The following is a 15,131-nucleotide window of genomic DNA, read 5'->3' on the forward strand; positions in this document are numbered from 1 at the left end:
AAAAAAAAATTAATTATTATTTTTGCTTACAAATGGTGTGATGCTTAATATCTCTTGGGGTACATTTGAGCACAAAGCCAGATTTAGGCAGGATTTCTTTTCATGCTGATTTTCACAATTTCTTCTATTAAAAATATTACTTTTATTATGCTGTTATTCTAATAAATAAATTTGTGTAATACATTATTTATTCCTATGTTTTTTGTCACTTCATGGGAAAGTAAAATCTTATGCTTTATCAGTTAGGTACATCCAAAACATGCATAGCACAAAACTGCGTACCAACCATCCATCAATCATTATCAAATGTTTATTCACCCGTTTGATCTGACATAATCTCATTTCCATGTATTAAAAATCATGTAATGTACTGCATTGGCATAAATTAAATACACTTTTCCTGATCAATCTCAGGCTTAAGTCAACCGTGCTCAGTGACAACACAATTTTTGATCCTCAGAATCAATTAAATACCAAGGGAGTTGGATCAATATATTATTGAGTCCTTTCAGTAATTATTGAGCTCTGCTGTGCAATGAGATACAGACAGAAAAATAACACTAGCTGATAATTGTGGAAATATTTGCTTAGCTAGCAAATATTCATTGACCAACATGGCTAATGTTGACAATCTTTAAATCACTTTTATCTGCATGCAAAAATAAGGGCAGTGAGAGCACAGGCCAGTCACATGTCATTACAGACTTCCATTCTTGGCCTGTGACCAGGTGGGGGAATTCCCCAAATAATAAGTCCTTTGACACACAAGACTCTGGATTGTTAAGAGGCTGGATTTTTTTTTTTTTTTAATGCTTTCATCTGTCTCTGGGTAATTTGATTAGACACATATTATCAACTGATAGATTAATTTCAACTGGATTTTTCTCCGCATAACTCTCCACTGTGAATCTCCCCCCCCCCCCAAAATAAAATTTGTGGGCAGAAAACTTCATAGTGGCGCTATGTCAAGCAAACATGTTTGATTTCTGTATCCAATGACGGAATTAGTATTTGACAATGCTTGGCAATTGATGCGCACAGATACCAAGGATCTTAATGTACTGTTATCTGACATGTGATAATATAGAACTGTGGTTTTCAGATTCTCAGGGAACATTTTCTACCTTGTCCTGTCTGACAAAAACGCATTGCATATCTGCCACACAACTTTGGTACATTACAAAAGCGTCTAGGCCAGATTTAAGGGATTCAGGAGTTCATCAGCCCCCAACAATCCTTTGTAGCGTGCAATTCGTAAAAGATGAGCAGTGGTTGGCCAGCTATCTACCAGGTGAGCCTGTCTGTTATTATTGATCTTCAGGTTCCCCTTATTCCCTTCCTTACCTTCAAAACAAGATTGAAAACCACTTGATGGCTGCAATCATATTTAACATTTGACAGCCTTTGAATGCAGCGGCATTTTTAATCTTACAGGGTTAATTATGAGATAATGTTCAATGGTAATTCGTATTTAACAGTTGTCCATTTACAAATCATATTTGACATTTCTCAGTGTCAAAGCAGCCAAAAAATCTCTGGTATTTATATTCAACTTCTGAAGATAAGAAAATTCAGACTTGAAAATGTCATACTATTATGAATGGCATAAGCGAAAGGAAAAAAGGCAAATTTAAAATACTTACAAATATTAATTTCACTTGGTGGATGCAGATTTTTTAAATAAGGTCTCAGCATCTGCAAAAAAGGGGTGTTCTTTGTGCTTAAAGATGGAAAATGTTATTTGCTTCTAGATACAATTTATTTTCTTACTCCCCAATGTATAAAGTAGATTACACGTACATCCCGAATTAAAATTTATTTTCCTCCCTATATTTCAAGGAAAGGAGACCTGTACAGAGGATAAATAGTTCTCAATAGCCAGACCAAAAATTACAGATAAAGTCAAAGAGGAAGTAGATCATTTGCCTCTCTATTCAAAATTTAGTTGCTGAGTAGTAAAAATTCAAGCATTTCAAAATAAAGTGGCATTAATTTGTGTTCCCTTTTTAAGATGCTGCATTTTATTGCTATTAGTAATTTTGTGCAAGCCACTTTATTATTTTATTTTTAAAAGAGCAACCCATAAATGAAATGAAATATTTATGCACACCTGGTATAACATGAGGCAATTTCAACAGTTAATATATATTAACCAAGAGACGTAAAATGTATCTACATAAAAATGTACACCTCTTTGTTAATAGGTACGTACCAAATTCCTGTGTGGACCTCTTGCAAGTACATGCAAGTTTTACCTACACATGTAAACTAGCAAATAGACATTTCAGTGAGTTCTTTTCTCCTGTGTTTGGAATTCAGAAATGCAAAACTATGTTCCGAGAATGGGCATTTATTTAGTTGGGCTCCCTAAAGTCCAGAGTTGCTCTGTTGATTTGGAAGCCCCACAAAAAGCTGCATTTGTAAAACAACCGCTGTATTTTATTTTATTTTATTTTATTATTTTATTTTATGTGGAATCAAACTGACTAGGGAAACATTTTGAGCTTGAATGGGGAGTGGGTGACAGAAGGTACCTTCTAGGATTTAATCACAGTGAATTATCAAACTGAATGACAAAGAGCTGCTCTGAAATAGGTCAAGATGCCTCCCAAAATTACAGAGAAAAACTGAATCTTGTGGCCCGTGCACACCCTTAATATGCAAATAAATAGTGTTATGGTGCTTGTAGTAATTTAATTGTGAGCTAGAAAACTGAGATTTTTCAAGCGACCCACATCATCGCCACTGCCTTGACTATTATATCATACCTCACTTTTGCAAGCTATACTTTGAAACAATGTGCTTATCAGATCGACCTGAGCATCAGATTTCCTCTTCCTATACTTAATGTCTGGGGCTGTTCCACAATATGATATTATTTAATTATCCGTATTTGGTTCCATGCGCTGTTCAGAAGGATCGGTTTGGCTTTTGGAAAACTTAACTTGGAGTGTGTGTGTTTTTCTACAATTTATGGCCCATGGCTAACTTGGCTACCTAATAAAGGCTTGGACTTCAGTTTTTAAATGGCTGCATTGTGGCTTGCCCAGGCAGTCGCATTAAAATATGAAGATAGCTAGGTCACATTCCCTCAACCCACATTTGCAGGTCCATTTGTCTGTTGTGGAAAGGGATAATTTTCAGAGGAGTTAGGCATTCCCCCCCCCCATAATGATGTAATTTATTACTATCTTTGGGTGCCATTTTTGTACCACCCCACTCCCAAGCTGATGAAAAACTATGGACTGACCACTTTGGCCCAAGTCTTGTTTCATACTTCTAGAGCATGGTTCTTGTGACTGCCATGCACTGATGTTTCTTAAATGCCACCTCCATGCTATTATAATCAATTTAATCTCCAGGCCATGAACGTTGCAGTAAGGTAATTGTTAGGCATAGCCTACAGCATACCCACAAATGCAGTAGATGCCATATAAATGCATTGTTCAACCATCCACAAACAACTGAAACCAAAGTACTCATTTATGTCGATGGAATTACAGGCCAAGGAGTCCACATTTACCAATTTGCAAAGCTGTCCTGTAGTGTCTCTACTTCCCCAAGTTTGTGGAGTTCTGAGAGACATTTTTAGTGTCTCACATTCTTCTAGTACAAGGCTATCCAACATGGTGGTCTCCTGGTGTCATAGACTACAACTCCCATCATCCCTGACCACTGGCTGTGCTGGCTGCAGCTGATGGGAGCTGTAATCCAGCAACATCTGAAAGGCACCATTTTTCTACCTCTGTTCCAGTAGTAAACAATATCAGCCAAAGAAGCCATAATAAAACGAGAACTGAATATTTCAAAACATTTTTCTACCTTTCTTTAAAGAGATAAAACTTTTCATATGACTTGTGTGCCCAAGAAGATGCAGAGATTATCTTTGCTGTAACAAACATCACAGGTGTCAGAACCTTCAAGTCTGCGAAAAGAACTTCCAACTGGAGGAGGAAGAAATTAGCTAGAACTGGTACAGAAGTGCATTCATTATACAGGAAAGATGGTTTACAAAGTATTTTACACCGCAAAAAATTACTGTAGCATAAACCCAAAAATGACGCAATATTTGCATAGAGAAGTAATAAATATTAACAACTTTGCTGTGCATTAGGAAGGATAAAAAAATCCTATTGATAAAAATACTGAAGCTCATTTCCAATTATCTTTCATGACCGAGTGCTGTGGCTATGGTTCAACTTTCACATGAGCCTGAAAAAACTGTGATAAAATCTCCAGGATGTAGTCAATTGCAGATTTTACCACTGTGGAAACAGTGGCCCAGTTTGCATGGTTTAGCATTACATAAATAAACTCATGCACTCTCCTCTCTTCCTCCTGCATAGCCAAGATGAGGGCTTGGGCAGTGTTTAGTTCTGCTTACATAAAAGTCCTTGCTTGCAGTTGCATATGAATCAGAGGTCATGGTTTGTTTTTTTCAAAAGCAACTTCTGGTTACTGTAAAAGCCAGGTTGCTTTAAAACTGACCAAAGTTACTTGTAAATCATGATCTCTGGTTCATGCAAACTGGGATTCTGTAAGAGAAGGAGAAGCATCACCCAAGTCATATTCTTGCTCATTCCAGCCTCCGCATGCAGTGTTAAACCAAAGTTTAGCATTACATGCAAGTGCAGCCAATGAGAAGAAATATTCACCATGTAAAAATGACAGTCAGAAGTCACATTATGGCAATTTCATCACCTCAAAAATGAACGTGAGAATTTAGGTTGGATAAAATTTAGTAAACGAAGCCAGTTTTACAATGCTGAAAGTCAACTGAAGCACAGCTTTAAATCTACTTTGTCTATCTACAAAAATAGGCAAAAGCAATACATTTCTTCATAAAATTATACATTTCCTGAAAATACTTTAGCATAATCCATTAACAAATAAGTGCTAAACTTAGGAGAGAAAAACATGTCTAGCACACAGTTGTTTTGAACACAACGTTTTTGCATTTGTCTTAATACTGTATTTATAAATATGCTTGCTATTTTTCTACATCACCCTATCGAGTTGGTGGCATTCCTCCATGCTTCCCATTCCTTGTCAACACAAACCATTTCACACCTATGCATGCACCAACCAAGCAGTTATAAGTACCTTGGTTGCTACTTATATGTAATTCTGTAGGATCAAACCTCTTGGTGACTTCCTCCCCACCCTCCCCTCCCACAAACTATATCACAGCACTCACATTTTGACTCAAGGATGATCACGTAGTAGTTTCTCTCCCCCCTATCAAAATTAACGTGCAAAGGGGACAGGGAAAACAACTAGGTGATGATGGCTCCTGAGGAAACTACCATGGAAGGGAAGAATTGGAAACTCACCATGGGAATAAACGTTCCCATGACAAGAGTAGCATTTAGCCCAAGCCCATCTGCAGGTGCATAGCATTTCCAAACTCTAACGTTGCATTCGCTCCTCCCGTCAGCATTTTCCTTTGGTTCTGCCCTGGATATGATTCCACCTTATTTAAATCTCATTTTAACAAAACGAAATGAAACAAAAATGAAGTACTGTACAAAATCCACATCTATTAGTCCAGTAAAGTTCCCTTGAAAGCCTGTCCTCTGGGATCAGCCTAGTTAAACATGATGGATTCAGGGTCCTGATTAGCCATTTGAGCCATATGCCTTAACACGTCCTTTTTTGTTATGATGCCCAGAAGCCTCCTAGAGAAGAAGAGAAGGAAAGAAACAGAAAAGGTCATTAATCATGAGTCTGTCTCATCTGCTTCTCACATTCTGCTGCAGGCAGAACTTCACTACAAAGAAACAGAGCAATTTTTAAAAACCAGAAAATTGGAATATTAAAATTTTTTGATTCCCGCTAATGAATACACAGGTTGTTGAAGAAAACTCACAATAATACAATACAATACAATACAATACAATACAATACAATACAATACAATACAATACACATAACCATACTTTTACTCTGGGTTTTTCCCACCACCACATTTGGCAAAATGATAAATCTGTCATAGTTCCTCTAGCTGCATTCCTGAATGTATGCTAGCTAAGGCTGGTCCTTGGGCAAGTAAGAACTTATGCCACTTGACATCATCTCTCAAACCTCTTTCTGGAATAGTTTCTGGCCTGTAGGCCACAGCAACCTGAGCTCAGCTCAAGCCAGACCACAAGGAGATGGATGCATACAAGAATCTCAAATGACTTGCAGCCTGAGGCCTTTAAACTGTGACCTGAACCAACTATCGATGGGCATCTTAAATGAAAAATTTCTTGAAGGCAACTGGATTTTATCCCCCACAACCCCCTGAAAAAAAAACTGATGCAATCTCTCAAGGATTATTCCATTTCACTGTTCGTACACAACCACATACGAGTGTATTCATGTTTCAGCTGTAGGCTGCCATGTCAGTTGCAGAAATGTAAACAGCACAATAGCTTGTAGGCAATAACAAAACAGCAGAATCATTCCATAGAATCATTCAGAAACTTACTCCAGCAGGAAAAATATTTTAAATCAATGCTGATTTATAAACAGTTTACTGCTGGAAATAGTATTTCCTTGTACGTTAACTGCCAAATTTCGAACGTAGATCAAATTGTCAATTTTTAGACAACCTACCAATAATCATCAAAGGAAAGTTAAAGATTTCTACCTTTCTATTCAAGAAGACAGGGGGAAATGTAATAAGAAATATCTCCCACCAATACTGCGACTTGGATACAACGGTCAGCTTTCATATCTGGGAAATGGCTCTCAAAAAAATCACAGTGCCTTATTTAACAGGATACGGCAATCATAGCTCTCTGAATTTACTGACACATTTGGTCATATGCGCACCATATATTTAAAGCACATTTATAGCAATTTAGCAAGGGGAATTTCCCCCAAAGGATCCTGGGAACTGCAGTTTTTTGGGGTGGGTGGGTGCGTTTTAAATTTTGAGAGTATTTGACTTCCCCACCTGTCTGGAAAGCAGACAAGAGTTTGGTTCTTGATAAGTGAAGTTGACACACTGGCAGTTTTAAGGCAAAAATCCAGTGAATTCCCCAAGAACCAGAGAGTTTCCACTGTATCAGAAAAGTATGAGCTGTTGGGTTTAGAAGTCACTCTTCAATACCACCTTGCCTTCTACTTCAACTGTGAAATGAGCACTCAAAGCACCCAACCTTGAAAATGTTCTTTATAGCCAGGTACATCAGTTGTTCCACCACTGGAGCTTGGCCTGTGTCGTGACTTCAGACTGTTTAGAATCCAATTTGAGCTTCTGAGGGACATACTCTGCATTCCTCGCAAGGTCACGGTTTCACTCGAGTTAGCTTCTGTCTCTTATTTTTAATTCCTCACCTTCCTGTAGGCTCCTAAGTCATGTGCACTTTCCGTTCGTGGAAAAACAAACCTCCACTGCTTAATTCCCTTCATTTGTCATTCAGTTCAGGATTTTCATAAGCACTTTAGGCGCAGTTAAATCTAGCTAGAAGCTCAACACACAAGCAAAACATTTGCTAACAATGACATTCTGCTGGCACTCCTCCCCAGCAGCAAAATATTTGGCAGTCATGCTGTCTATAGCCACAGTTTAATTACATGCATTATGAATGCTGCTCTCGTCAGGAGAGAGAGGGGTGCACGGCTATGAGCTTAAAGGAAAAATATTTTCATAGGGAACTAGTGATAAAGAATCTTTGGTAACCTGTCAGGCCCAAATTTGTACATTACCAGCACCTGCCCTTGCCTGTTCTCCCTTCCAAGAACATGCAAGTGGAAACCTCCATGCTAATACCTGTTCACATAGGAGGCCCCACTTAAAATGTTTTATCTCACTCAAATAAAGACAAATGAAAGCTGAACTGGCACAGGAGTCCCAGTTCACATGTTATCATTAGTCTGTGGTGCAGAATCTGGGCTGTCCACCCATTTCTCTATCTCACAAGGGCTGCCGATGCTGAAAATATTACAGACTGGAAGGTCTCTTGCACTCTGAATCTGGTTCTAACACCACTGGCTCCCAATATGTTTCTGAGCACAATTCAAAGTGTTGGTGCTGACCTTTAAAGCCCTAAACGGCCTCGGCCCAGTATATTGTACCTGAAGGAGTGTCTCCACCCCCCATCGTTCAGCCCGGACACTGAGGTCCAGCTTCGAAGGCCTTCTGTCAGTTCCCTCCCTGCGAGAAGTGAGGTTACAGGGAACCAGGCAGAGGGCCTTCTCAGTAGTGGCGCCTGCCCTGTGGAACGCCCTCCCAGCAGATGTCAAGGCAATAAACAACTATCTGACTTTAAGAAGACATCTGAGGGCAGACCCTGTTTAGGGAAATTTTTAATGTTTGATGTTTTATTGTGTTTTTAATATTCTGTTGGGATTCATCCAGAGTGGCTGGGGAGGCCCAGCCAGATGGGCGGGGTATAAGTAATTTATCAACATCATCATCGTCGTCATCATGTTCACCTTCCATATGGATTAATTAACTGTTCCATAATTATTATTTTTTACAAAGTATCATTGTATTACAATTATAGCAGGTCACAGGTTGTTCTTGTTTTCATTCCCAAATAAATGTATTCACCTCTGCATCCCTCCATATCCCCAACCTTTGTTTCTAGAAGTAGGTTTGGAAACAAGTGACATTTGTTTCAGACAGTTGCTCCTGATTTTCCTTCAGCTTCTTAGCCTGAAGACTCACCCAAGCCATCCATTACTTTTCAGAAACAAACAATAATTCTCTAGTCATAAATAGTCTGAATCAAGCTAGGTTGTCTGAAGTGGTTCTCTACTACATTGTATTTATGTGGACAGCCTACGAAAATCTAACGTATCCAATGAGCAGGGCAAAATAGCTCTGACTTATTATGCCAGCATCTTAGCTACAGACCCTTTTTTGCCTGCTCAGTTACATATATCCAGCTACTTACCCACTGCGTGTGACAAGACACTGCCTGAGTCCAAGCTTCCGGAAAATGTCTACCACTGTTTCCATGGGCGTGTGGTCTGTGACAGTAAAGGGGCTCAGATTGAGAATACGCCGGAGCTTCAGGGGGTGAGGGCTGTTTGCCGGGACTTCCGGAGGCTCTTCAGTGAAATAGATAATGGAATTGCTGACTACACCATCCTGCCGCTGCCTTGCGTTTTCTGCATTAACAGATAGATAAGGGAAAATACACTTAAAATGAATGCAGCATCCATTCTCACTTCCTGGTTTGGGCAAACCATTGTTTGACATGATGTTCAAACTGAGCAAATGGTAGTTCTAAAATAGAACTGAAAACCCATTTCAAACTATGGCTTCCTATTCTAGTTTAGAGTCAAACTATATCTCCCAATTTAGGTAAAACAGCAATCTAAAGTTTACCTGAACAAGGAAGTAAGGCGACGGGGAGGAATCAGAATGCATGGAGGTTGAGTCTATTTAAATCATGACTCTTTCATAATGATTTTTTAAAAGTGTACAGGACCTAAAGTGATTACTTAGGTGTTCCTGAGTTAGTTTAATGGCCCACATTGTGGCAACAGTCCTTATTTGACTTTCAAAAATAGTTCTCTTAAACCAGACATGTCCAAAGTCCAATTTGGGGCCTAATCCCACCCACCTGTCGTTTTATTCTGGGGTAGGTAAAATCATAAAACAAACTCAACAAGTTCAATCCTAAAAAAAAGGTCAACGACTTTGGTCGGCCTCATGGCCCTGCACTTCATCAAATGAAGCCCTCTTTGAAAAAAGTTTGGACACCACAGTCTTAAACAAATGGCATCCCTAAGTACCTATATTGCAGTATATATTATATACTATATATTCTAATAATGGCTACTACCTATATACTTCCCACTCTAATGTTTGCATAGAAATCCTCTGAACAATTATTGCGGAAGGATGCACTGAGATAGGCTAAGGCCCTTTACCCTCTCTCTCTCCTTTCCCTTCTATTTCCTGTGTGCATGCTGAAAGCTCAAGGACACGGAAAGCCAGCTAATAATATCCTGTGTTCAAACACAAATCCTAACTATAGCCAACAATTTTTCCTCTTGATTGATTTGAGTTGCGGCTGATCTTAAGAAGGGGCCTTTATTACAAGTGTGTGTTTGTATCTGTACACACTTCTTTTCCATCAATCATGGAACACAAATATGACTCTAACTTTTAAACTCCAGAAACACAGGTTTTCCATTGCAATCCAGCTGTATTCTGTTAAAGGACCCCTGGAAAGTTAAGTACAGTCCAAGGCGACTATGGGGTACAGCGCTCATCACTTTCAGGCCAAGTGAGCCGGTGTTTGTCCACAGACAGGTTTCCGGGTCATGTGGCAGCAGGACTAAACCGTTTCTGGTGCAACGGGACACCGTGATGCATAGAAAAGCCGTTTGCCTCCTGTAGCATCAGTGGGCTTAAAACTGCCAAATCCAAAGCTTTATCACCTTCCAATTTATTGCAGTTCACATAAACATTAACTTTTGTACTGTCTTCGTATGATACCCTTTGTATGTGCCCTTTATTGAAATTGCAATGTGCTTCCTGTCACCTACACCAGTCCCCCCCCCCCCCCGCACATACATTTCCCAAAACTCAAATGCAATCTTGTCAAAACCAGTTTATCAGACTTAAAACTTGGAGAAGGTATGGGCCTGAAGAGTGAAAGAGAGAAATGAAGCATATATAAACTGAGGGTTCCTCTCTTCAAACAGTATATTCCTGTAACGCTGCTTTTGCCAATCTTTTCTGATGCGAGTTGCAGTTCACAACATTGGAAGGACCCTAGACTGGCAAAGTACAGAAGTAATAACAGAGGGGAAACTATGCTATGATGCTAATCCTAAAGGAATTGATAGGTTGTACCCAACATCCTCTGTCCACTAGCACAATGACTCTTGTGCTAGCCGATGAATGAGTTGCGGAATGAGGAATCCAACGCAACAGTTGTCCTAGCAGAAACTCATCGTGAAAGAGATTGCGCAATTTACTGCGCAATGGCATTAAAAGCAACTTGATTATGCATTCTCCTGCAGAACACATTTGCTGCTGCATTGGATACAACCCCAACTATACTCTTTAAAGCAGAGCTTCAAAAGGAGGCATAAGTCCTACTCAGGCATTCAACCCGTACATGATTCCAATGGAATGACGGTGGAGCAGGAATGCTCTCACTGGCTCTGTTGCCTCCATCACTTTCCACACATTGGTAAGGAGCCTGCTCTGCAAGGGGTGAAGGCAGCAGGGCCAAGAAACAGCGGCCTCCACACTCTCCCTACCTAGTGAATCACTGAGATGACATGCCAAGCTTAGGTCTTTTGAGACCTGATCCCTCATCCCTACACAGCCCTCTTACTCCTCTCTGTTCTTCTTCTATGTCATCTATAGCAGTAAGCATGTCTCTGGATGATACAGACTTGTTACTTACTTATGGCAAGAATCAACTCCCGCCTCTGTGCAAAGCCTATAAGGCGTTCAGAGTCTTTAGAAACCACCACTGGGAAGCCGTTGTAGTCCGTCTCCTTGATTAACGTCTCCACATCTTCCACCGTCATGCTGTCTTGGGTCAGGACGGAGAGAGGCGGCTCTCCGCGCCTAGGCCTCATGACATCAGTGGCCAGTGTTCTGTGGGTGAACTCATCCTTCACATCCAGAAACGGATAGCCGTTCAAATGTATGTGTGCCTCGTAGATCCCTTCTTTGCCAAAGGCATCAGCTACCCATTTGCTAGTGACAGCTGCAGCCATCAAGGGTACTATGTACTCCAATCCTCCTGTTAACTCAAACATGATCACGACAAGAGAGACTGTCATTCTAGTGACTCCGCCTGTCGAAAGAGAGAGAGAGGACCTTTGGTAATGGAAACGATTTGCAACATACATGGGTACCTTTAGCAGTATAACCTACGAATCCTAAATCAGAAGCACCATTGATTTTTTAATATAAAGTTTATTTAAAAAAACACACAACCAGGCATGAGAGAGGTTAAAACTATTTTCTATAAAGTAGCATTACATCAGTAAATACATCCATGAATGTATTTCTTAAAACGTCCCAGCAATGAATCTCCGTTGTGGGGATTCGAACCACCAACTTTCTGATCGGCAAGCCCAAGAAGCTTGGCTGTTTAGACCACAGTGCCATCCGCGTCCCTATTTAAATACCACATTACATACAACCAAGAGAAAAGTCACATATTGTACCTAAACAAGCTGCAGCTCCCACCATGGCATAAAGTCCTGGGGTAACACAGTCAGCTCCTGGCCTGCACCAGTTCCGGAAGATGATCCAGTCATGGTGATGGTAGGCCAACTGCTCCACTCCGATCCCAACTATTCTTCCAGCGATAGCTCCCACAGCCATACTAGGTATGAAGAGTCCTGAAGGGATCTCAAATAACATAAGCAGAAGTGAAAAGTCAGATTCTCAAAAGGTCAGCTTGACTACATACAATGTAGACGATTTTAAAGTACAAGAAATAACTTGCGAACGCATCTCATGCCAAACTTTTAATCCACAATCTTTCTGTGGATTAAACCTGTTAAGTTTGTTATATACCACACTTAAAAAAAGATACCTAGCAGATAGGGTTGCAATGTAAGCTTTCAAAACTAGAGCCTACTTCTTCACATGTGGCAAAATATAAATCCAGCCACATGGTAGGGTCACATCAACAAGGCAATGTTACCAGAATGACAAGGGAAATCAGCCATACTTTACCAGCTCCCTCCAACATCAATGATACATACAGATCTTAAATTTTCTCAGAGCTCAACAGCACTGAGAGGGCCACAGGTAGGGGCACCTTCCTTGTGGAATGCCCCCCCTTCAGATGTCAAGGAGATAAAGAATTATACAACTTTTAGGAGTCATCTGAAGGCAGCCCTGTATCGGGAGGTTTTTAATGCTTGATGTTTTTATTATGTTTTTTAGATATGCTGTAATCCACCCAGAGTGGCTGGGGAAACCCAGGCAGATGGGCAGGGTATAAATAATAAAAATTATTATTATCACAGCCCTTGAGTTTTAAGCTTTTTCTTTCTTAGTCTTTTATGATACCCATATATGACTGGATTTATCCAACTTCGAGAGTAGTGCCTAAGATTGTCGTAAAAGCATTTCAGCTTTGCCTAATTTCATTTATGAATTTATTCCAAGTTTAGCTATTTTACATTTTCTTTTTTTCCATACAGCTCAAAACATGCATGCCTTTCCCTCCTCCTCGTCAGAATCTGATAATGATTCAGGCACGGTGAGCAAGAAAAGAATTATATCTGTTTAAAACATCTGAAAATGAGCCCCTGTCATTTTGGCATACTTTACAACTTTATTACCGCCCTTTGTATAATTTAGATTGGATTTGAATTACATGTCAAACGCAGCATAAAAATGTTTAACAAGGAGCCTGGCTTTTCACAGGTGAAATCAGGCGGTTCATTCCTGCATCCCCGCTTGTCAAGAGCTTTGTGAATTACGCCTTTCCTTGCCTGGCGTGCAATCAAGTCACCAGTCAGAATAGCAGGCAGAAGGTGAAATGAAAACATCAGTCACTCCACTTGCTCGCTCCATCCTGGCAAGATATACATTGCATATTTCATGATAAAGCTATTTCTCAAGCCAAGGCAAGTGTTTGTGCGTGTGTAATGAAATTGTTTAGCATCAAAGTCTGAATCCCAGTACCATCTTATTAAAGTCCAGTTAGTACTACAGAGATGAAGTGAGAGAAACAAGCCCTGTTGAATTCAGCAAGGTTTGCTGCCCTGTAAAACAGGGTAGGATTTGCAGCCTTAGCTGTCTTCAGTGCATAGGCTGACAATGTTAGTCTTCCTCAGGACACGGTGGGAGAACAAAATCTGAATCGGATTTCTCCTTTCACATTTCCAGTGAAATGCAATGTACAAAGTGGGAACTAGCATACTTTCCATGAAATAAGATGTCCCTGTACAGTGGGACCTCCAGTTATGAACTTAATTAGTTACGGAGGTCCGTTTGTAACCCGAAACCGTTCTTAACATGAGGCACGCTTTCGCTAATGACGCACCGGCGTCCAACTTCCGCTGACATCGCGGGGCAAAGTTTGCAACCAGGAGCATCTACTTCCGGGTTAGTGGAGTTCGTAACCTGAAGCATTCATAAGGAGAACGGTACATAACATGAGGTTCCACTGTAATTGGAGCAAGCACAGATCATGAACTCAGATTTTGTGCGAGTCTATTCTCCATGCCAGAATTACAAAATTAGGGGATATTACTTTATTTCTACTTCGCTTCCCTCTGCTTCCTTGTAATATGTGAAACCATTTTAATTAGCAGTAGTAAAGGACTAAGTTATGAGGCACCTTAGTAACTAACAAGGGCTGAGCAGCTGGATCTCTTTCCTATAAGGGATATACTGCAACATTTTGTTGCAGTGCCAACCTCGTATACAATAACAACCTTACCATTGTTAATAAACGTGACTAACAACAAATTAACAGAACATTAATTATTTATTATTATTATTATTATTATTATTATTATTATTATTATTATTATATGACCCACCCTTTAACACATAGGTTCTGAGGTTGGTATAAAACATTACATTAAGATACCACATAGCAGTATAAAACCATAAAATATCTAAACTGAGAAGCCATTGTGTGTCTCTTGATGCTGAATGCTAAGTTCAGCATACAAGTATACGGCATACAAGCTTTTGCTGACATAGAAATAGCTAGCTCACTCTAAGTTATGTTCCCAAAGCTAATTTAACCTTTTCATGCTACATGACATGCATATCTTTTCCAACAGTTAAGCTCATATTGAATTCCCAATCTTTTGTGTGTGGAAGTTTTCATCTGTAAAAATTCCTCACCACACCTAGCCAGAAAAACAGGAGGTCTTAATTCAGTATTAAAATAAAGGTGATTTTTACAAATAAAGAAAACAATAAAAGACGAGCAGAGGAGAACATATAGCAGGTTTTCGTTTAATAAGGTCCATTTCCAGTTCACAGCCATGGAATGAATTTTTTGAAATTATACCACAAAAGTATAGAATGGAAAAATCACTTCAGAAAAGATTCTCCCCCATGTAGTGTTTTTGAGGGTGAAGAGAGGATCTGGGGTGCTGACATTCTTACTTTGAGTCTGGTGGGCCAGAACAGAGAGAGGCAACTATGCTGAGCCAAACAACCATACTACGCAATT

At 39.8% G+C, this 15,131-nt stretch overlaps 1 protein-coding gene across 1 annotated transcript in view; it reads right to left on the reverse strand.

Moving 5' to 3' along the window:
• Positions 1-290: 290 nt before the first annotated feature.
• CLCN4 (chloride voltage-gated channel 4) overlaps positions 291-15,131 on the reverse strand; it is a 32,059-nt gene continuing 17,218 nt past the window's right edge. Inside the window, exons 9-12 of the mRNA XM_083437449.1 lie at positions 12,145-12,331; positions 11,370-11,768; positions 8,892-9,108; positions 291-5,678 (exon numbers count right to left, since the gene is read on the reverse strand). Coding sequence (XP_083293575.1) covers positions 5,588-5,678; positions 8,892-9,108; positions 11,370-11,768; positions 12,145-12,331 — 894 coding nt within the window. The 3' untranslated portion in view covers positions 291-5,587. The remainder of the gene's footprint in view (positions 5,679-8,891; positions 9,109-11,369; positions 11,769-12,144; positions 12,332-15,131) is intronic.

Source organism: Podarcis tiliguerta (assembly GCF_965153285.1).
Source record: "Podarcis tiliguerta genome assembly, chromosome: 4".
Lineage (NCBI taxonomy): Eukaryota > Metazoa > Chordata > Lepidosauria > Squamata > Lacertidae > Podarcis > Podarcis tiliguerta.